This window comes from Cetorhinus maximus, chromosome 34 (genome assembly GCF_964194155.1).
Source record: "Cetorhinus maximus chromosome 34, sCetMax3.hap1.1, whole genome shotgun sequence".
Lineage (NCBI taxonomy): Eukaryota > Metazoa > Chordata > Chondrichthyes > Lamniformes > Cetorhinidae > Cetorhinus > Cetorhinus maximus.
In genome coordinates, this window is record NC_135912.1 from 11474383 (window position 1) to 11496224 (window position 21842).

General features: G+C 51.9%; 1 protein-coding gene across 1 annotated transcript in view; it reads right to left on the minus strand.

Annotated features, from left to right (window-relative positions):
• LOC144671735 (protein phosphatase inhibitor 2-like) overlaps nt 1-19988 on the minus strand; it is a 115992-nt gene extending 96004 nt beyond the window's left edge. The window contains exon 1 of the mRNA XM_078533743.1: nt 19735-19988. Within this exon, the coding sequence (XP_078389869.1) occupies nt 19735-19823 (89 nt within the window). The 5' untranslated portion in view covers nt 19824-19988. The remainder of the gene's footprint in view (nt 1-19734) is intronic.
• Between the last annotated feature and the right edge of the window lie 1854 nt (nt 19989-21842).

A 21842-nucleotide genomic window follows, 5' to 3' on the forward strand; every position in this document is an offset into this window, starting at 1 on the left:
TAGAAAATAGTCCATGCCTCTATTCTTCCTACCAAAGTGCATGACCTCACACTTCCCCACGTTATATTCCATCTGCCACTTCTTTGCCCATTCTCCTAACCTGTCCAAATCCTTCTGCAGCCTCCCTGCCTCCTCAATACTACCTGTCCCTGCCTCCTCAATACTACCTGTCCCTCCACCTATCTTTGTATCATCTGCAAACTTAGCCAGGATGCCCTCAGTTCCTTCATCTAGATCATTAATGTATAAAGTGAAAAGTTGTGGTCCCAACACTGACCCCTGCGGAACTCCACTAGTCACCGGCCGCCATCCTGAGTAGGATCCCCTTATCCCCACTCTCTGCCTCCTGCCAGACAGCCAATCTTCTATCCATGCTAGTACCTTGCCCCTAACACCATGGGCTCTTATCTTACTGAGCAGCCTCCTGTGCGGCACCTTGTCAAAGGCCTTCTGGAAATCCAAGTAGATAACATCCATTGGCTCTCCTTTGTCTAACCTACTCGTTACCTCCTCAAAGAATTCTAACAGATTTGTCAGGCATGACCTCCCCTTGCTGAAACCATGCTGACTTTGCCCTATTTTACCATGCACTTCCAAGTATTCTGAAATCTCATCCTTAATAATGGACTCTAAAATCTTACCAACGACCAACGTCAGGCTAATCGGCCTGTAATTTCCTGTCTTTTGCCTCACTCCTTTCTTAAACAGGGGGGTTACATTAGCGATTTTCCGGTCCTCTGGGACCCTCCCTGACTCCAGTGATTCCTGAAAGATCACCACTAACGCCTCCACTATCTTTACAGCTATCTCCTTCAGAACTCTGGGGTGTAATCCATCTGGCCCAGGTGATTTATCCACCTTCAGACCTTTCAGCTTTCCTAGCACCTTCTCCTTGGTAATGGCCACCATACTTACCTCTGCCCCCCGACTCTCTTGAACTTTGGGGATGTCACTCGTGTCTTCCACTGTGAAGACTGACGCAAAGTACCTATTCAGTTCCTCCGCCATTTCTTTGTTCCCCACTACTACTTCTCCAACGTCATTTTCCAGCGGCCCAACGTCCACTTTTGCCTCTCTTACCCTTTATATATCTAAAAAACTCTTGCAATCTTCTTTTATATTACTGGATAGTTTACCCTCATATTTAATCTTCTCCCTCCTTATTTCTTTTTTAGTTGTCCTCTCTCTCCTCCTGGCAAAGCCAATCTCTCCTCCTGGCAAAGCCAATCTCTCCTCCTGGCAAAGACAATCTCTCCTCCTGGCAAAGCCTCTCTCTCCTCCTGGCACACCCACTCTCCTCTCCCTGGCACACCCACTCTCTCCCACTGGCAAAGCCATTCTCTCCCCCTAGCAAAGCCCCTCTCCTCTGCTGGCAAAGCCAATCTCACCCATTGGCACACGGAGAGAGTTTAACTGAGATATTAACAGAGCTACTCCAACTCCATTTCCTTTCTTCCTGTCGGTATTGGGACCCTTGCTTTCCTTGATACATATAAATGATCTAGATCTTGGGACAATTTCAAAGTTTGCGGATGATATGAAGCTTGGGAGTGTTGTAAACTGTGAGCAGGAAAGTGTAGAACTTCAAAAGGACATAGACAAGTTGGTGGAGTGGGCAGATAGGTGGCAGATGAACTTCAATGCAGAGAAGAGTGAGGTTATGCATTTTGGCAGGAAGAACATGGGGAGACAATACAAAATAAGAGGCACGATTCTTAAGGAGGTGCAGGAGCAGAGGGACCTGGGTGTATATGTGCATAGATCATTGAAAGTGGCAGGCGGGATAAAGAGAGCAGTTAATAAAGCATATAGTATTCTGGGCTTTATTAATCGGGGCTGAGTTCCTCAGGGTAGTGTCCTAGGCTCAACCATCTTCGGCAGCTTCATCAATGACCTTTCTTCCATCATAAGGTGGGGATAATCACTGATGATTGTACAATGTTCAGCACCATTCACGACTTCACAGACACTGAAGCAGTCCATGTCCAAATGCAGCAAGACCTGGACAATATCCAGGCTTGGGCTAACAAGTGGCAAGTAACATTCGCCCCACACAATTGCCAGGTTTTGACCATGTCCAACAAGAGAGATTCTAACCATCGCCCCTTAACATTCAATGGCGTTACCATCACTAAATCCCTCAATATCAACATCCTGAGGGTTACCATTGACCAGAAACTGAACTGGACTAGCCATATAAATACTGTGGCTACAAGAGCAGGTCAGAGGCTGGGAATTTTGTGGCCAGTAATTCACCTCCTGAGCCTGTCCATCATCTACAAGGCACAGGCTAGGAGTGTGATGGAATACTCCCCACTTGTCTGGATGAGTGCAGCTCCCACAACACTCAAGAAGGTTGACACCATCCAGGACAAAGCTGCCCCGCTTGATTGGCACCCCATCCACGAACTTTCACTCCCTCCACCACCGACGCACAGTAGCAGCAGTGTGTGTACCATCTACAAGATGCACTGCAGGAACTCACCGAGTCTCCTTGGACAGCACCTTCCAAACCCATGACCACTACCATCTAGAAGAACAAGGGCAGAGACACATGGGAACACCACCACCTGGAAGTTCCCCTCCAAGTCACTTACCATCCTGACTTGGAAATATATCACCGTTCCTTCACTGTCGCTGGGTCATAAGCCTGGAACTCCCTCCCTAACAGCACTGTGGGTTGTACCTACACCACATGGACTGCAGCGGTTCAAGAAGGCAGCTCACCACCACCTTCTCAAGGGCAATTAGGGATGGATAATAAATGCTGACCCAGCTAGCAACGCCCCCATCCCATGAATGACTGTATATATAAAAATATACCTGGGAGTGTTTAATGAGACAGTGTGAAGTGTGATTTACTCTGCATCTAACCACGTGCTGTACCTGTCCTGGGAGTGTTTGATGGGGACAGTGTAGAGGGAGCTTTACTCTATCACTGTACGTCCCGGTGACCCTTACTTTAAATTTCTCATCCATGTTTTAAACCCCTCCCTAGCTCTGTAAACGTTTTGAACCCTCCAACCCTTCAGGCTCTCTGCGCTCTTCCAATTCTGGTGTATTACCGATTGGCGACCGTAACTTCAGCTGTCTGCGGCCTGACCCCTCTCTACCCCTCCATCCTCACTCCTCTCGCACTACCTACTCCTCTCTCCCTCTCTACTCCTCCCTCCCTACTCATCCCTCCCTAATCCCCTCGCACTCCATGCTCCTCTCTCCCTCTACTCCTCCCTCCCTACTTCTCTCTACTCCCTCTCTACTCCTCCATCCTCACTCCTCTCGCACTGCCTACTCCTCCCTCCCCCTCTACACCTCCCTCCCTCCCCACACCTCCCACCCCCTTACTCCTCTCTCCTTCCTTACTACTCTCCCTCCCTACTCCTCTCTCCTTCCTTAATCCTCTCTACCTCGATACTCCACTCTCACTCCCTACTCTTCACTCCCTACTCCTCCCTCCCTCCCAACTCGTCTCCCTCCCTATGCCTCTCTCCCCACTAGTCCTCTATCCCACCTTACTCCTCCCTCTCTCCTTTCCTACTCCTCTCTCTCTCCCTACATCCCTCCCTCTCCCTACTCATCTCGCCCTCCCTACTCGTCCCTCCCAGTTCCTCTCCACCTCCTTACTCCTCTCTCCCCTATTCCTTTCTCCCTCCCTACTCTTCTCTCCCTCCCTACTCTTCCCTCCCTCCCTACTCTTCCCTCCCCACCCCACTCTCCCTCGTACCCTTCTCTCCCTTGCTACTCCTCTTGCAACTCCTCCCTCCCTACTTATCCCTCCCTATTCCTCCCTCCATCTTTACTCCTATCTCCCTCCCTATACCTCCCTCCCCACTGCTCTCTCCCTCACTACTCCTCTCTCCCTCCCTATCCTCGCTCTCCCTACTCTTCTCCCCCTCCCTCCCTACTCCTCCCTCCCTCACTAATCCTCCCTCTCTACTGCTCTCTCCCTCACTATGCCTCCACCCCTACTCCTCTCTCCCTCGCTACTCCTCCCTCTCTACACCTCCCACCCTCCATACACCTCCCCCTCACTACTCCTCCCTCGCTACTCCTTTCTCCCTCGCTCCCTCCCTACACCACCCTCCCGACTCGTCTCTACTTTGATACACCTCCCTCCCTCATTAATCATCACTCTCTACTCCTCCCTCCCTCTCCCTCCCTCCGTACTCCTCGCTCCCTCCCTACTCCTACCTCCCTCAATACTCCTCCTTCTTACTGCTCTCTCCTTATTACTCTCTCCCTTCCAACTCCTCTCTCCTTCCTTAATCCTCTCCCTCGCTACTCCACTCTCACTCCCTACTCTTCTCCCCCTACTCCTCTCACCCTCCCAACTCCAGTCTCCCTCCCTATGCCTTTCTCCCCACTACTCCTCTCTCCTACACTACTCCTCCCTCCTTCCCTACACTTCTCTCCCTCCCTACTCCTCTCTTCCCTACTCTTCTCTCCCACCCTACTCTTCTCTCCCTCCCTACTCCTCTCTTACCTACTCCTCTCTCCCTCCCTACTCTTCTCTCCCTCCCTACTCCTCTCTTCCCTACTCTTCTCTCCCACCCTACTCTTCTCTCCCTCCCTACTCCTCTCTTCCCTACTCTTCTCTCCCACCCTACTCTTCTCTCACTCCCTACTCCTCCTTCCCTCCCTGCCCCATTCTCCCTCGTACCCCTCTCTCCCTTGCTACTCCTCTCGCACGTCCTCCCTCCCTACTTCTCCCTCCCTATTCCTCCCTCCGTCTCGACTTCTCTCTCCCTACCTACACCTCTCTCCCTCCATACACCCCACTTCCTCACCACTGCTCTCTCCCTCACTACTCTCTCCCTCGCTATTCTCTCTCCCTCGCTACTCCTCCCTCTCTAATCCTCCCTCCCCTGCTACTCCTCCCTCCCTTGCTAGGCTTCTCTCCCTTGCTATTTCTCTCACCCTCCCTTCTCCTCTCTGCCTCCCTACTCCTCCCTCCATTAGTATACCTCCCTCACTTCTCCTCCCCTACTCCTCCCTCCCTCCCTACTTCTCCCTCCCTAATCCTCCCCCTACTCCTCCTTCCCTCTCTACACCTCCCACCCTCCATACATCTCCCTCCCCCTCACTCCGCTCTCCCTCACTACTCCTTTCTCTCTCGCTACTCCTCCCTCGCTACTCCTCTCTCCCTCGCTCCCTCCCAACACCACCCTACATACTCCTTTCTCCCTTGATACTTCTCCCACAATCATTACTCGTCATTCCCTACTCCTCCCTCCCTCCCACTCCCTCCCTACACCTCCCTCCCCCTCACTCTTCTCTCCCTCCTGACTCCTCCCTCTCTACGCCTCCCCATATTCCTCCTTCTCTCTACTCCTCCCTCCCTCTCTACATCTCCTTCCCTACTCCTCACTCCCTCTTTCTCCCTCTCTACTCCTCCCTCCCTCCCTACCTCTCTCTCCCTAATCCTCCCACAACTTCTCCCTCCCCCTCTACACCTCCCTCCCTCACTACACCTCTCTACCCCTCACTCCTCTCTCCCTGGCTACTCCTCCCTCCCTACTTCGCCCTCCTGACTCTTCCCTCCCTATTCCTCCCCATACTCCTCCCTCCCTCTCTACTTCTCCCTTCCTACTCCTCCTCCCCACCTCACTCCATCTCTACTCCGCCCTCCCTACCTCTCCATCCCCAATCCTCCCCCAACTCCTCCCTCTCTCTCTACACCTTCCTCCCTCCCTACACCTCCCTCATCACTCCGTTCTCCCTGCCTACTCCTCTCTCCCTCGCTACTCCTCCCTCCCTCCCTACATCCCTCTTCCTCCCTACTCTTCCCTCCCTATTCCTCTCCCCTTTGCTACTCCTCTCTCCCCCCATCCTCATTACTCCCCCTTACTCCTCTCTCCCCTACTCCTCTCTCTCTCCCTACTCTTCTCTCCCTCTCTACTCCTCTCTCCCTTGCTACTACTCTCCCCTTCCTACTCCTCCCTCCCCACTCCTGCGTTCCCTCCCTCCCTATTCCTTTATCCCTCGCTACTCCTCCCCTTCCCTGAACCTCCCTCGCTCCCTACTCCTCTCTCCCGCGATACTCCTCTCTCCCTTGACACTCCTCTCTCCTTCCCTACTCCTCTCTCCCTCGCTACTCATCCCTCTCTCCCTTCTTACTCCTCCCTCCCTCCCTACCCCTCACTCCCTCGCTACCACTCTCTCCCTCATTACTCCTCCCTCCCTCATTACTCCACCCTCTTACTCCTCTCTCCTTCCTTACTCCTCTCTCCCTCCCTACATCCCTCTCCCTCCCTGCACATCTCTCCCTCCCTACTCCTCCCTCCCTATCCCTCTCCCCCTTGCTACTCCTCTCTCCCTCCATCTTCATTACTCGCTCCCTACTCCTCTCTCCCCTACTCCTCTCTCCCTCCCAACTCTTCTCTCCCTCGCTGCCCCCTCTCCCTCGCTACTCTTCCCGCCCTACCCCTCTCTCCCTCGTATGCTCTCTCCCTTGTTACGCCTCTCGCAAGTCCTCCCTCCCTACTTCTCCCTCCCTATTCCTCCCTCCGTCTATACTTCTCTCTCCCACTATACCCCTCCCTCCCTACATCCCTTTCCCTCCATACTCGTCTCTCCCTCCCTACTACTCCCTCCTTATTCCTCTCCCCCTTGCTACTCCTCTCACCCTCCATCCTCATCTCTTCCTCTCTACTCCTCTCCCCTACTCCTGTCTCCCTCCCTACTCCTCTCTCTCCCTCGCTGCCCCTCTCTCCCTCGCTGCCCCTCTCTCCCTCGCTACTCTTCCCTCCCTACCACACTCTCCCTTGTACCACTCTCTCCCTTGCTACTCCTCTCGCAACTCCTCCCTCCCTATTCTCTCTTCCTATTCCTCCCTCCGTCTCGACTCCTATCTCCTATCTCCCTACCTACACGACTCTCCCTACATACGCCTCTCTGCTCTCTCCCTCCCTACTCCTCTCTCCGACGCTCCCTACTCCTCCCTCCCTATTACCTCTCCCTCGCTACTCCTCCCTCTCTACTCCTCTCACCCCTGCTACTTCTTCCTCCCTCACTAGGCCTCTCTCCCTTGCTATTTCTCTCACCCTCCCTACTCCTCACTGCCTCCCTACTCCTCTCTCCATCCCTACTCCTCCCTCCCTTCTCCTACCCTACTCCTCCCTCCCTCCCTACTTCTCCCTCCCTAATTCTCCCCCTACTCCTCCCTCTCTCTCTACACCTCCCAGCCTCCTTACAAATCCCTCCCCCTCACTTCTCTCTCCCTCACTACTACTCTCTCCCTCCCTGTTCCTCTCTCCCTCACTACTCCTCACTCCCTCGCTCCCTCCCAAAACCACGCTCCATACGCCTCTCTCCCGTGATACTTCTCCCACCCTCATTGTTCGTCATTCCCTACACTTCCCTCCCGCCCACTCCCTTCCTAAACCTCCCTCCCCCTCACTCCTTTCTCCCTCATGACTCCTCCCTCTCTACTTCTCCCCATACTCCTCCTTCCCTCTACTCCTCCCTCCCTCTATACTTCTCCTTCCCTACTCCTCACTCCCTCTTTCTCCCTCCCCTCTCCTCCCCTACTCCTCCCTCCCTCTCAACTCCTCCCTCCCTCCCTACTGCTCCCTCCCTAATCCTCCTCATCTCCTCCCTCCCCCGCTACACCTCCCTCCCTCCCTATACCTCCCTCCCCCTCACTCCTCTTTCCCTAGCTACTCCTCCCTCCCTCCCTACTTCGCCCTCCTGACTCTTCCCTCCCTACTCCTCCCCATTCTCCTCCCTCCCGCTACTCCTCCGTCCCTCTCTACTTCTCCCTCCCTACCCCTCCTCCCCACCTCACTCCCTCTCTATTCCACCCTCCCTACCTCCCCCACCCTAATCCTCCCCAACACCTCCCTCTCTCTCTACACCTCCCTCCCTACACCTCCCTCCCCCTCACTCCTCTCTCCCTGCCTACCCCTTCTCCCTCGCTACTCATCCCTCACTCCCTACATCCTTCTCCCTCCCTACTCATCTCTCCCTCCCTACTCCTCATTCCCTATTCCTCTCCCCCTTGCTACTCTCTCCCTCCATCCTTATTACTCCCTCCCTACTCCTCCCTCCCTACTCTTCTCTCCCTCTCTACTCCTCTCTCCCTTGTTATTCTCCCCCCTCATTACTCATCCCCCCTACTCCTCTCTCCCTCGCTACTCCTCTCACCCGCGCTACTCCTCTCGCCCGCGCTACTCCTCTCTCCCTTCTTACTCCTCCCTTCCCACTCCTGAGCTCACTCCCTACTCCTTGCTCCCCACTCCTGCGTTCCCTCTCTACTCCTCTCTCCCTCGCTACTCCTCCCCTTTCCTAAACCTTCCTCGCTCCCTGCTCCTCTCTCGCGCGATACTCCTCTCTCCTTCCCACTCCTCCCTTCCTCCCTACTCCTCCCCCTCTCCCTTTCTACTCCTCCCTCACTCCCTAATCCTCTCTCCCTCGCTACTCCTCCCTCCCTACCCCTCATTCCCTCGCTACCACTCTCTCCCTCATTACTCCTCCCTCCCTCATTACTCCTCCCTCTTCCACCTCTCTCCTTCCTTACTCCTCTCTCCCTCCCTCCATACCTCTCCCTCCCTACTCATCTCTCCCTCCCTACTCCTCCCTCCCTATTCCTCTCCCCCTTGCTACTCCTCTCTCCCTCCATCTTCATTACTCCCTCCCTACTCCTCTCTCCCTCCCTACTCTTCTCTCCCTCCCTACTCCTCTCTCCCTCCCTATTCCTCTCTCCCTCGCTGCCCCTCTGACCCTCGCTACTCTTCCCTCCCTATCGCACTCTGCCTCGTACCCTCTCTCCCTTGCTACTCCTCTCGCAACTCCGCTCTCCCTACTTCTATTTCTCTATTCCTTCCTCCATCTGGCCTATTTCTCCCTCCCTACTCCTCTGTCCCTCACTAGTTTTCTCTCCCTCGCTCCCTACTCCTCTCTCCCTCGCTAGCCTCTCTCCCTCACTATTTCTCTCACCCTCTCCACTCCTCTCTCCCTACCTACTCCTCCCACCCTCCATACGCCTCCTTCCCCCTCGCTACTCCTCCCTCCCTACTACTTTCTCCCTCGCTACTCCTCCCTCCCTACTACTTTCTCCCTTGCTACTCCACCCTCCCTCCCTACTCCTCTCTCCCTTCCTGCTCCTCTCTCCCTTGCTCCCTCCTTACACCACCCTCCGTACTCCTCTCTCCCTAGATATTCCTTCCTCCCTCATCACTCCTCCCTCCCTCTCCCTCACTACTCCTCGCTCCTTAATCCTCTCTCCCTTGCTACTCCTCCCTCCCTCATTACTCGTCCCTCCTTACGCCTCTCTACCTCCCTACTACTTCCTCCCCACTCCTCTCTACCTCACTATTCCTCCCCCTCCCTGTACCTCCCCCACTTCTCTCTCCATTGCTATCCTCCCTCATTTCTCTTCCCTCCCTACTCCTCTGACCCTCCCTGCCCCTCCCTCCCTGCCCCTCTCTCCCTCACTACTCCTCTCTCACTCCCTACTCCTCCCTCCCTACTCCTCTCTCCCTCTCTACACCTCCCTCCCTCCCTACTTCGCACTCCCGACTCCTCCCTCTCTACTCCTCCCCATACTCCTGCCTCCCTATACTCCCCCTCCCTCTCCACTTTTCCTTCACTACTCCTCCCTCCCTCTTTTGCCCTCCCTACTCCTCCCCTACTCCTCCATCACTCTCTACGCCTCCCTACACCTCCCTCCCCCTCACTCCTCTCTCCCTCGCTACTCCTCCACTTCCCTAAACCTCCCTCGCTCCCTGCTCCTCTCTCCCTTGACACTCCTCTCTCCTTCCCCTCGCTACTCATCCCTCTCTCCCTTCCTACTCGTCCCTCACTCCCTAATCCTCTCTCCCTCACGACTCCTCCCTCCCTACCCCTCACTCCCTCGCTACCACTCTCTCCCTCATTACTCCCCCCTCCCTCATTACTCCTCCCTCTTATTCCTCTCTCCTTCCTTACTCCTCTCTTCCTACATCCCTCTCCCTCCCTACTCATCTCTCCTTCCCTACTCCTCCCTCCCTATTCCTCTCCCCCTTGCTACTCCTCTCTCCCTCCATCCTCATTACTCCCTCCCTACTCCTCTCCCCCCTGCTCCTCTCTCCCTCCCTACTCTTTCCCTCCCTACTCCTCCCTCCCTATTCCTCTCCCCCTTGCTACTGCTCTCTCCCCTACTCCTTTCTCCCTCGCTACTCCACCCTCCCTCCCTACTCCTCTCTCCCTTCCTGCTCCTCTCTCCCTCGCTCCCTCCCTACACCACCACCACCCTCCATACTCCTCTCTCCCTTGATACTCCTTCCTCCCTCATTACTCGTCACTCCCTACTCCTCCCTCCCTCCCCCTCCCTACTCCTCCCTCCCTCTCTACACCTCCCCCCTCCCTACACCTCCCTCACCCTCACTCCTCTCTCCCTCACTACTCCTCCCTCCCTCCTCCTCGCTCCTTAATCCTCTTTCCCTTGCTACTCCTCCCTCCCTCATTACTCGTCCCTCCTTACGCCTCTCCTCCTCCCTACTACTTCCTCCCCACTCCTCTCTCCCTCGCTACTCCTCCCCCTCCCTATACATCCCCCACTCCTCTCTCCATTGCTATCCTCCCTCATTTCTCTTCCCTCCCTACTCCTCTGTCCCTCCCTGCCCCTCTCTCCTTCCCTGCCCCTCTCTCCCTCGCTACTCCTCTCTCACTCCCTACTCCTCCCTCCCTACTCCTCTCGCACTCCCTCCATCCTAATTACTCGCTCCCTACTCCTCTCTCCCCTACTCCTCTCTCCCTCCCTACTCTTCTCTCCCTCCCTACTCCTCTTTCCCTCCCTATTCCTCTCTCCCTCGCTGCCCCTCTGACCCTCGCTACTCTTCCCTCCCTACCGCACTCTCCCTCGTACCCTCTCTCCTTTGCTACTCCTCTCGCAACTCCGCTCTCCCTACTTCTCCCTCCCTCGGTATTCTCGCTACTCCGCCCTCTCTACTCCTCCCTCCCTCCCTACTCCTCTCTCCCTTCCCGCTCCTCTCTCCCCTGCTACTCCTCTCTCCCTCCCTCTCTACACCTCCCCCCTCCCTACACCACCCTCCATACTCCTCTCTCTAGATATTCCTTCCTCCCTCATTACTTGTCACTCCCTACACCTCCCTCCCTACTCCTCCCTCCCTCCCTACACCTCCCCCTCCCTACACCTCTCTCCCCCTCACTCCCCTCTCCCTCACTACTCCTCTCCCCCTCCCTACTCCTCGCTCCTTAATCCTCTCTCCCTTGCTACTCCTCCCTCCCTCATTACTTGTCCCTCCTTACGCCTATCTTCCTCCCTACTACTTCCTCCCCACTCCTCTCTCCCTCGCTATTCCTCCCCCTCCCTATACCTCCCCCACTCCTCTCTCCATTGCTATCCTCCCTCATTTCTCTTCCCTCCCTACTCCTCAGTCCCTCCCTGCCCCTCTCTCCCTCGCTACTCCTCTCTCACTCCCTACTCCTCCCTCCCTACTCCTCTCGCACTCCCTACTCCTCTCTCCCTCTCTACACCTCCCTCCCTATTTCGCACTCCCGACTCCTCCCTCTCTACTCCTCCCCATACTCCTCCCTCCACTCCCCCCTCCCTCTCTACTTCTCCTCCACTACTCCCTCCTTCCCTACACCTCCCCCCCTCACTCCTCTCTCCCTGGCTACTCCTCCCTCCCTCCCTACTTTGCCCTTCTGACTCATCCCTCCCTACTTCTCCCCATACTCCTCCCTCCCCCCTAATTCTCCCTCTATACTCCTCCTCCCCTCCTCCCTCCCTGTCTACTCCTCCCTCTCACTCCTCTCTCCCTGCCTACTTCTCTCTCACTCGCTACTTCTCCCTCCCTCCCTCCACCACCCTCTCTACTCCTCTCTCCCTTGTTATTCCCCCCTTCATTACTCTTCCCTCCCTATTCCTCTCTCCCTTGCGACTGGTAAATCTCCTCTGCACCCCCTCCAGTGAATCACATCCTTCCTATAATGTAGCGACCAGAACTGCACACAGTACTCCAGCTGTGGCCTCACCAAGGTTCCATACAACTCCAACATCACCTCCCTACTTTTCTAATCTACTCCTCTCTCCATTCCTACTCCTCCCTCCCCACTCCTGCGCTCCCTCCCTACTCCTCCCTCCCTACTCCTCCCTCCCTACTCCTGCGTTCCCTCCCTACTCCTCCCTCCCTACCTTCCTACTCCTCACTCACTAACCCTCTCTACCTCGCTACTCCTCCCTCCCTACTCCTCGCTCCCTACTCCTCGCTCCCTCGCTACTCCTTCCCTTCCCTAAACCTCCCTCGCTCCCTACTCCTCTCTCCCTCGATACTCCTCTCTCCCTTGATATTCCCCACTCCTTCCCTACTCCTCCCTCCCTATTCCTCCCTCCCTCCCTTCCTAGTCCTCCCTCCCTCCATACCTCTCCCTCCCTAATCCTCCCCAACTCCTCCCTCCCCCTGTACACCTCCATCCCTCCCTATAACTCCCTCCCCCTCACTCCTCTCTCCCTGGCTACTCCTCCCTCCCTCCTTACTTCGCCCTCCAGACTCCTCCCTCCCTACTCCTCCCCATACTCCTCCCTCCCTCTACTCCCTCCCTACCTCCCCCTCCTTAATCCTCCCCCAACTCCTGCCTCCCTCTCTACACCTCCCTCCCTACTCTTCCCCATATTCCTCCCTCCCTCTACTCCTTCCCTACCTCCCCCTCCTTAATCCTCCCCCAACTCTTGCCTCCCTCTCTACACCTCCCTCCCTACCTACACCTCCATCCCCCTCACTCCTCTCTCCCTGCCTACTCCCGTCTCCCTCGCTACTCCTCCCTCCCCCTCATTACTCTTCCCTCCCTATTCCTCCCTCCCTCCCTGCTCCTCTCTCCCTCCCTATTCCTCTCTCCCTCGCTACTCCTCCCCTTCCCTAAACCTCCCTCGCTCCCTACTCCTCTCTCCATCGATACTCCTCTCTCTCTTGATACTCCCCACTCCTTCCCTACTCCTCCCTCCCTACTCCTCCCTCTCTCCCTTCCTACTCCTCCCTCACTCCCTAATCCTCTCTCCCTCACTACTCCTCCCTCCCTACCTGACACTCCCTTGCTACCCCTCTCTCCCTCATTACTCCTCCCTCCCTCATTGCTCCTCCCTCTTACTCCTCTCTCCTTCCTCACTCCTCTCTCAGAGAGTCATAGAGTCATAGAGTTATACAGCACAGAAACAGGCCCTTCAGCCCATCATGTCTGTGCCAGCCATCAAGCACCTATTCTAATCCCATTTTCCAGCACTTGGCCCACAGCCCTGTATGCTATGGTGTTTCAAGTGATTATCTAAATACTCTTTAAATTTCTATACCCTAATGGGATAACAATCTGATGTACCACTCTCCAGCTTTCATTTGCTGAGACATGATCCAGCCTCCATTTTCTCATTAAAATATCACCCTTAAGGTAAAAACATTCTGTTATACATTTTCCTTCTGTTTCTGAGTAAGCTTTCTGATATAACTGTTTTAATTGCAAATCCTCCTGCTGCAACTTACTTAACTCGAGTTAAACACTTCAGCTGAATTGTCCTGTCCTGTCTCTTTCTGAACAATGTTATCAAACACAGTGCCTGCTAATTGGATTCAATACCTTCTACCTGCCTTCGAAATTCCTGTCCTTCTTGTTTTTCTTGCTTCAACCTGCGTGCCTGTGATCTCGTCTCTGTAACACCTCTGTTTGAAAACTACTTCTACAGGCTGCTCAGCTACCATAGGCAGCACCCATATTTGTGATCCAGCGATATCATTACCCAGAATAAATTGAAATTGAAATTGAATCCTGCAATAGGAAATTTTTGCACAACCCCAACGGTCACTTTGCCAGTTTTCCACTTACTTTTTAAATTTACCTTCCACAAGGGAATAGGTTTAGCATCTCCATGAACTCCACTTATTATCACCTGTTCCTGCAATACTCCCTCTGAACAACAAATATCACTATCCCGTAACATTAAGGATTGACTAGCTCCTTAAAATTTTAACATCTTTACCGACTCCACTCTTACACATGGAAAAACTTTCCCTCCCTACTCCTCTCTCCCTCACTACTCCTCCCTCCCTCACTACTCCTCTCTCCCTCCCTACTCTTCCCTCTCTCCCATCTCACTCTTCTCTCCCTCCCTATTCTTCCATCTCTCCTTACTTAGTCCTCTCTCCCTCCCTACTCCTCTCTCCCTCACTGCCCCTCTCTCCCTCACTGCCCCTCTCTCCCTCCCTACTCCTCTCTCCCTCCCTACTCCTCTCTCCCTCACTGCCCCTCTCTCCCTCCCTACTCCTCTTTCCCTCCCTACTCCTCTCTCCCTCACTGCCCCTCTCTCCCTCCCTACTCCTCTCTCCCTTCCTACTCCTCTCTCCCTCACTGCCCCTCTCTCCCTCCCTACTCCTCTCTCCCTCACTGCCCCTCTCTCCCTCCCTACTCCTCTCTCCCTCCCTACTCCTCTCTCCCTCATTGCCCCTCTCTCCCTCCCTACTCCTCTCTCCCTCACTACTCCTCTCTCCCTCCCTACTCCTCCCTCTCTCCCTCCTCACTCTTCTCTCCCTCCCTATTCTTCTATCTCTCCTTACTTAGTCCTCTCTCCCTCCCTATCTCCCTCTCTACTACTCTCTCCCTCGCTAGTCCTCCCTCCCGACTCCTCTCTCCCTCCCAACTCTAGTCTCCCTTCCTATTCCTCTCTCCCTCCCTACTCCTCCCTCTCTCCTTCCCTACTTCTCTCTCCCTCCCTACTCCTCCCTCCCTCCCCAATCCTCTCTCCCTCCTTACTCCTTTCTCCCTCCCCACTCTTTTCCCCTTCCTACTCCTCTCTCCCTTGCTACTCTTCTTTCCCTCGCTACTCCTCTGTCCCTTCCTACTCCTCTCTCCGTCTCCACCTCCTTTAACCTTTCTCTTTGACCAGAAGAACATGAGGACGTAAGAAACAGGAGCAGGATTAGGCCATTCGGCCCCTCAAGCCTGCCCTGTTATTCAATAAGATTATGGCTGACCTGCCCCAGGCCTCAACTCCACTTTTGCACCAGCTCCTCATAGCCCTCAACTCCCCGATATTTCAAAACTCTATCTACCTCCTCTTTAAATACTTACAGTGATCGAGCCTCCACAACTCTCTGCGGTAGAGAATTCCAGACATTCACTACCCTCTGAGAGAAGAAATTCCTTCACATCTCAGTTTTAAATGAGTGTCCCCTTATTCTGTAACTCTGTCCCCTAGTTCGAGATTCCCCCACCACTGGAAACATCTTCTCAACATCTACCCTATCAAACCCCCTCAGAATCTTGTACATTTCAATAAGATCACCCCTCATTCTTCTAAACTCTAATGAATAAAGGTCTAACTTGTTTAGCTGTTCTTGATAAGTCAACCCCTTCATCCCAGGAATCAGCCTAGTGAATCTCTTTTGAACTGCCTCCAATGCCAGTATAACCTTTCTTAAATACGGGGACCAAAACTGTACACAGTGCTCCAGGTGTGGCCTCACCAACACCCTGTACAGTTGTAACAAGACTGCCCTATTTTTAAACTCCAACCCTCTAGCAATACAGGCCAAAATTCCACTTGCCTTCTTAATGACTTGCTGCACCTGCATGCTAACCTTTTGTGTTTCATGCACAAGAACACCCAGATCCCTCTGTGCTGCACTTTTTTGGAGTCTCTCTCCATTTAAATAATAATCTGCCTTTTGATCCTTCCTACCAAAGTGCATGACCTCACGTTAAACTCCATCTGCCAGGTTTTTACCCACTCAATCTGTCTATATCCCCTTGCAGATTCCTTATCTCCTCATCACAACATACCCTCCCATCTATTTTTGTATCATCAGCAAATTTGGATACATTACATTCTGCCCCCTCCTCCAAGACATTAATATAGATAGTAAACAATTGAGGCCCTAGGACTGATCCTTGTGGCACTCCCCTAAATACATCTTTCCAAACTGAAAAAGACCCATTAATCCCGACTCTCTGTCTTCTGTGTGTTAACCGATCCTCAATCCATGCTAATACATTACCCCCAATACCATAAGCTCCTATCTTGTGCAATAACCTTTTATGTGGCACCTTATCGAATGCCTTTTGGAAATCCAAATACACCACATCTACCGGTTCCCCTTTATCAACTCTGCTTGTTATATCCTCAAAGAACTCTAGCGAATTTGTCCAACATGATTTCCCTTTCACAAGACCATGTTGACTCTGATTGCGTTAAGCTTTTCGAAATGTCCTGCCCAATTTTTTTGACCTCTGTCCTAGCATCTCTCTGTGTGACTCAGGGTCAAATTATGTTTTATAATGCTTCTGTAAAGTGCCTTTGGCTGTTCTCTTTCATTAAAGATATTATATAAATATAAGCTGTTGATATTTTCAGTCAAGACGTGGGTGATGTCAGGGCATGCTGCGTTTCATGCCCAGGCCCTGGTACCCTCCAGTGGTGGGGATAGGCCCAGCTCAAGTGATTTGCTTCCAGAGCCGCCCAGAAATCAGTAAACCAGGGTAAGTCATTTCGAGAATGTCGAACCAGTCCTAATGTTTGGCTCGCAGTTAACAATTACAAACAGGGACAAGTAATGGATACTATTGCCCTGGAGCAGGATGTGGGGAGGAAGCCATTCCCAGAGTGACATTCATTCTCAATGTGAGCAGCGATTGACAAGACCAGTGTTTACTGCCCACCTTTAGCTGCCCTGAGAAGGTGCTGGTCCCCAAGTAGCTCGAGAGGCCACTTCAGCGGGCAGGTAAGAGTCAACTATGATGTTGTGGGACGGGAATCACGTTTGGGTCCAGACAGAGTAAGGAGAGCAGGTTCCCTTCCTTCAGTCGTTAAACAGTTGGGTTCTTAGGACAGTCTGACAGTGTCATGGTGACTTTCACTAATCCCAGTTCCTGCCACAGATGTTTCATGTCCTCTGGGTTATTAGGTGAGTAACATAATGTCTATAACCTTTGGCTACATCCTTCAAAGAGCCAATCACATATGCGATGGGCCGAATGGCTGTGCTGTATGATGGTATGATATTCTGTAACTGCGGCAGCCACACTCCGAGCCAGTGGATGTAATTAGACAACTCTCTGACTCTCTCGTTCCAATGACACGATCAAAATATGCACTGATCTGGTCAGACCCCATGGCAAGTGAGTCCAGTTCACCAAGACATGTTTGTGTTGAGAATGGGCTGGAGTTACCATGTTACTGGTGACTCAGAGGCCATTACAGTTTAAAATCGTAGAAAAGTTACGATGCAGAAAGAGGCCATTCAGCCCCATCATGTCTGCGCCAGCCAAAAAGAGATAAAATAAACTAGCCGCTCATTTTAATCCCACTTTGCAGCCCCTGGTCTGTAGCCTTGCAGATTCCAGCACTTCAGATGCAGATCCAGATACCGTTTAAATGAGTTGAGAGTTTCAGCCTCAACCACCAACTTAGGCAGTGAATTCCAGCCACCCACCACCTTCTGGGTGAAAACGTTTTCCCTCTAATCCTTCTACCCATCCCCTTCAATCTGTGCCCCTGGTAATTGTCCCCTCAGCTCAGGGAAACTGGTGTTTCCTGTCTACCCTATCTAGGCCCCTCATCATTTTGTACACCTCAATTGTATCACCCCTTAGCTTCTCTGTTGTAAGGAAAACAACCCTAGCCCATCCGATCTCTCCTCATAGCTGCAATTTTCCAGCCCTGACAACATTCTTGTAAATCTCCTCTGTGCTCTTTTCAGAGCAATTGTGTCCTTCCTGTAATGTGGTGACCAGAACTGTACACACAATTCCAGCTGTGGACTAACCAGCATTTTATACAGTTCCATCTTTACATCCCTGCTTTTATAGTCAATACATCGTCCAATAAAGGAAAGCATTCAATATGCTTTACCACCTTTTCCACCTGTCCTGCCACCTTTACCCGACTGATTCCTGAGATGGCGGGACTGACATATGAGGAGAGATTGAGTCGATTAGGATTATATTCGCTGGAGTTCAGAAGAATGAGGGGGAATCTCATAGAAACCTATAAAATTCTAACAGGACTAGACAGGGTAGATGCAGGAAGGACGTTCCCGATGGTGGGGGAGTCCAGAACCAGAGGATATGGGGTAGACCATTTAAGACTGACATAATGAGAAATTTCTTCACCCAGAGAGTGGTGAGCCTGTGGAATTCGTTACCACAGAAACTAGTTGAGACCAAAACATTGCATGTTTTCAAGGAGTTAGATATAACTCTTGGGGTGAAAGGGATCAAAGGATATGGGGAGAAAGCGGGAGCAGGCTATTGAGTTGGATGATCAGCCATGATCATAATGAATGATGGAGCAGGCTCGAAGGGCTGAATGGCCTCCTCCTGCTCCTAGTTTCTATGTTTCAGGGACCCGTGGACTTGCACTCCAAGGTCTCTGTCTTCCTCAACCCCTCTCAATATCCTCCTGTTTATTGAGTATTCCCTTGCTTTGTTTGCCCTCCCCAAATGCATTACCTCATACTTTTCCGGATTGCATTCCATTTGCCACTTCTCCATCCACTCAACCAAACCATTGATATCTTTCTGGAGTCCACAGCTATCCACTTCATTATCAGCTACACGGCCAATCTTTCTGCCATCTGCAAATTTCCCCATCTTGCCTCCCACATTTAAGTTTAAATCATTAATATATACAACAAACAGCAAGGGCCCCAACACTGAGACCTGTGGAATACCACTGGAAACCGTTTTCCATTCCTATTCATACAGGAACATTTATATAAAGCCTTTAAATAAGACATCCCAAAGCCTTTCACAGAGATGTAATCAAAAATAATCACCAAGCCAAGGAGATCATGAGGATTAGAGTCTTCGACAAAGAGGTGGATTCAAAGGAGATGAAAAGGTGAGAAATTCATGTCGGGAAAGTCCAGAGTGTAGGGTTGTCAATGGTGGAGTGCGTCACAGAGGGATTTAAATACAACATGGAGATTTTTAACTTGAGGTGGTGAGGAGACATATGCCCAGCGCAGTGATGTCCACTCCTGCAGAGTGACAGGGTCACATCAGGTCACAGCACCAGGGATGCCCCAACAGTTCCTCAGCCAAATGGGCATCCTTCAGTGCAGTATTAGTGGGCTCCTCAACTACAAGAGGCATCATAGCTATGCCTGTTCCTTCCCTCAGCTGGAGTGCATAATCCAACGGTTGGAGGCAGTGCTCACTGAATAAAAGAAATCGAGGGATGCATTTCCATAGCAAGCGTTTCACAACCTCCGGATGTCCCAGAATGCTTTCCAGCCAGTGAAGAAGGACTTTTGAAGTGTGGTCACTGTTGTAATGTAGGAAACAGACACAGCAAGATCCCACAAACAACAACATGACCAGGTCATGTTTTTTTTTCAGTTTGATGCTGGGTCGGGATAAATATTGACCAGCAAGTGGCACTTGGTAACCCCCCCCGCTCTTTCAATTACTCCCGTAAGAACCTTTAGTGCCCACCTGAGAATGTAAGAGCAATGTTTTGGTTTATTATCTCACCCGAATCATAGCAGCCGCCACAGTTGCAGCACTTCCTCAGTCCTACAGTGGGGAGGGTCAAGCCTAGATCTTTCTACCCATTTAAGGTGATGACGATGCCTGAATTTTTAACCCAATGGTGCAGTCCTAGGAGGGGTGTAGCTGGCACGTGGTGAGGTCATATAGAGTGGAAATTGGGTCTGGGGCCTGGTGTTCATTGCCAGCCCTGGTAGTGTGGTTCTATTGGACCAATGCCAACAGGGAGCTACTAGACTTTTCTCAGCATGAACTCACCCATCTTCTTCGGAAAACCTTTTGCCTTTCTCAAGGTTGGAGCTACTGGACTTTTTTAAGATGCCTTTCAATGGTTTCTTGTCGTCCATTGTCTGAGGGGTTGGGTTGGGGGTTGGGGGAGTGGGAGAGGGGCTTCTCTTTGCTCTAAAGAGTTTCAGGGGAGGGTCAGGTCCTTCCCCAGGGTCTGAGGGGCTTCCATGGGCTTCTCAAGCCACTCATTACCCTGCCCACTTCCGAGTTTTAAGCCCAGCCCTGCCCAGGGAGGGGGCGTGGCCACCACTGGCCGCAGCTTTCTGCGCGTCATACAATGGGCGGAGTTACGTCGGTTGTGACGTCCTTCCGTCTTTAACTGGACCAACAATGGCAACAAAAGTTTAAAGGGGCAGGTAGCCCAGAATCACCACCTCGAAATTTAAGAAGTCTCCTTAGGGAAGGAGTTCACTTCCATTAAATACTCACTGCAGCAAAACTATTCTTACAAAGTTCCAACTGAGGGCAGTGTTCCCCTCCAGAAAAACCTGGGGGGTTAATAAAGATCTGTCCTGAAGCACTCAGAGCCAAAGGCAGTCAGGGTTACTGACCCAAAACAGATAAGACCCATGAGCTAACTGAAGAGGAAAGGTGAATGAGCTGTTCCAGCCTCTCCCCTGTTAGACCAAGCCCCCTTCAGACAGCATTGGTCAGTGCTCAAACAGCAAGTGACTCAATTTTCCCAACCCAGAGCAGAAAAAGATGGGACTATTCCCGATTGTGGGATCATACTGTGCACAAACTGGCACCATGTCTAAGTAGGCACTACAGAATGAATCGAATGAAGCACATTCTCAGGCTTAGAGCTCAAATCATGCTTAAAACTTATTTTTGATCAAGCTAATTCCCTGATTACTGAATGATGGTGATGTATGGTTAATTTGGGTGGGGTACTTACCCCCTGTGCATTCTGCATAGTGTTTTAGTGCTTATCGACAAAATGATGCCAACATAACCAGAGATTGAGAAATTTGCATCAGATAACAGCCGGCTGGGAGGCAGAATCAGCCTCGAACACATATCCACCAGCATTAATAAAGACAATGAATCTTTAGATTTATTAAGGCTTAATCTCTATTAGATTATCAAAGTTGTTTGAACATTACTTGAATCAATTAAAGAACGTGCACCTCAACAGCAATTTGTACAACCTCAAGATGTCCCAAAGCATTGTGTTTTTTTTAGCCCAGTGAACGCTGCTGGATTCAGTAGGTCTGCCTCCTCTGTGCAGAAACAGCATTTCGAGTCTGGAGTCATTTTGGACTTTGTAACACAAACTGTGTTTCTCTCTCCACAGACGCTGCCAGACCCGGAGTTTTCCAGCACTTTGTTTTATTATTATTGCTGAACTGTAGTGTTTGTTGTAACACAGGAAACATGGCAGCCAATATACAACACAGCAAGATCCCAGAAACAGCAGTGTGACAGGGGCCAGAACATTTCTTTGCGATATCGAACTGTGGGACAAATACTGGTGACAAAGAAAGTGTAACGAAACTGGCAGCGAGCGTCACTGTTAATATGGACCAGCTAGGCATTAAAGGTCGATTTCTTTCTGCAATTTCACAGCATTTTTAAACACAACACCACCACCAGAAACTTAAACTAAAGTACAGACGCCGAACAACAGCAAGGGGTCATTAGCACAAGACACCAACAGTTTTCAGAAGTCTTATATCTCAAAGGAGGCTGTGGTGGGTGGGCACGGTGGTGGTGGTAGTGGAGGGAGGAAATTTGAGCGTTAATGTAATTTGCAACACTGCCAACTGTGATTTCACATTGTGATGTAAGCAATCTGTACAGTCTGGGAAAGCTTCATTTATTTTTTCATGGGATGTGGCCAAGGTACCAGCTGCCCATCCTTGAACTGAGTATCTTGCTTGGTCATTTCAGAGGGCAGTTAAGAGTCATCCATACCGCAGAGAGTCTGGAGTCACATGTAAGCCAGACCGTGTAAGAACTGCAGATTTCCTTCCCTAAAGGACACTGGGATGGGGGGAGATTGTTGACAGAAGGAAGAGAGAGAAACAGAAGGGCAACAGTCAGAATCGCAATGCTCTGAAGAATGATTCAGTTAA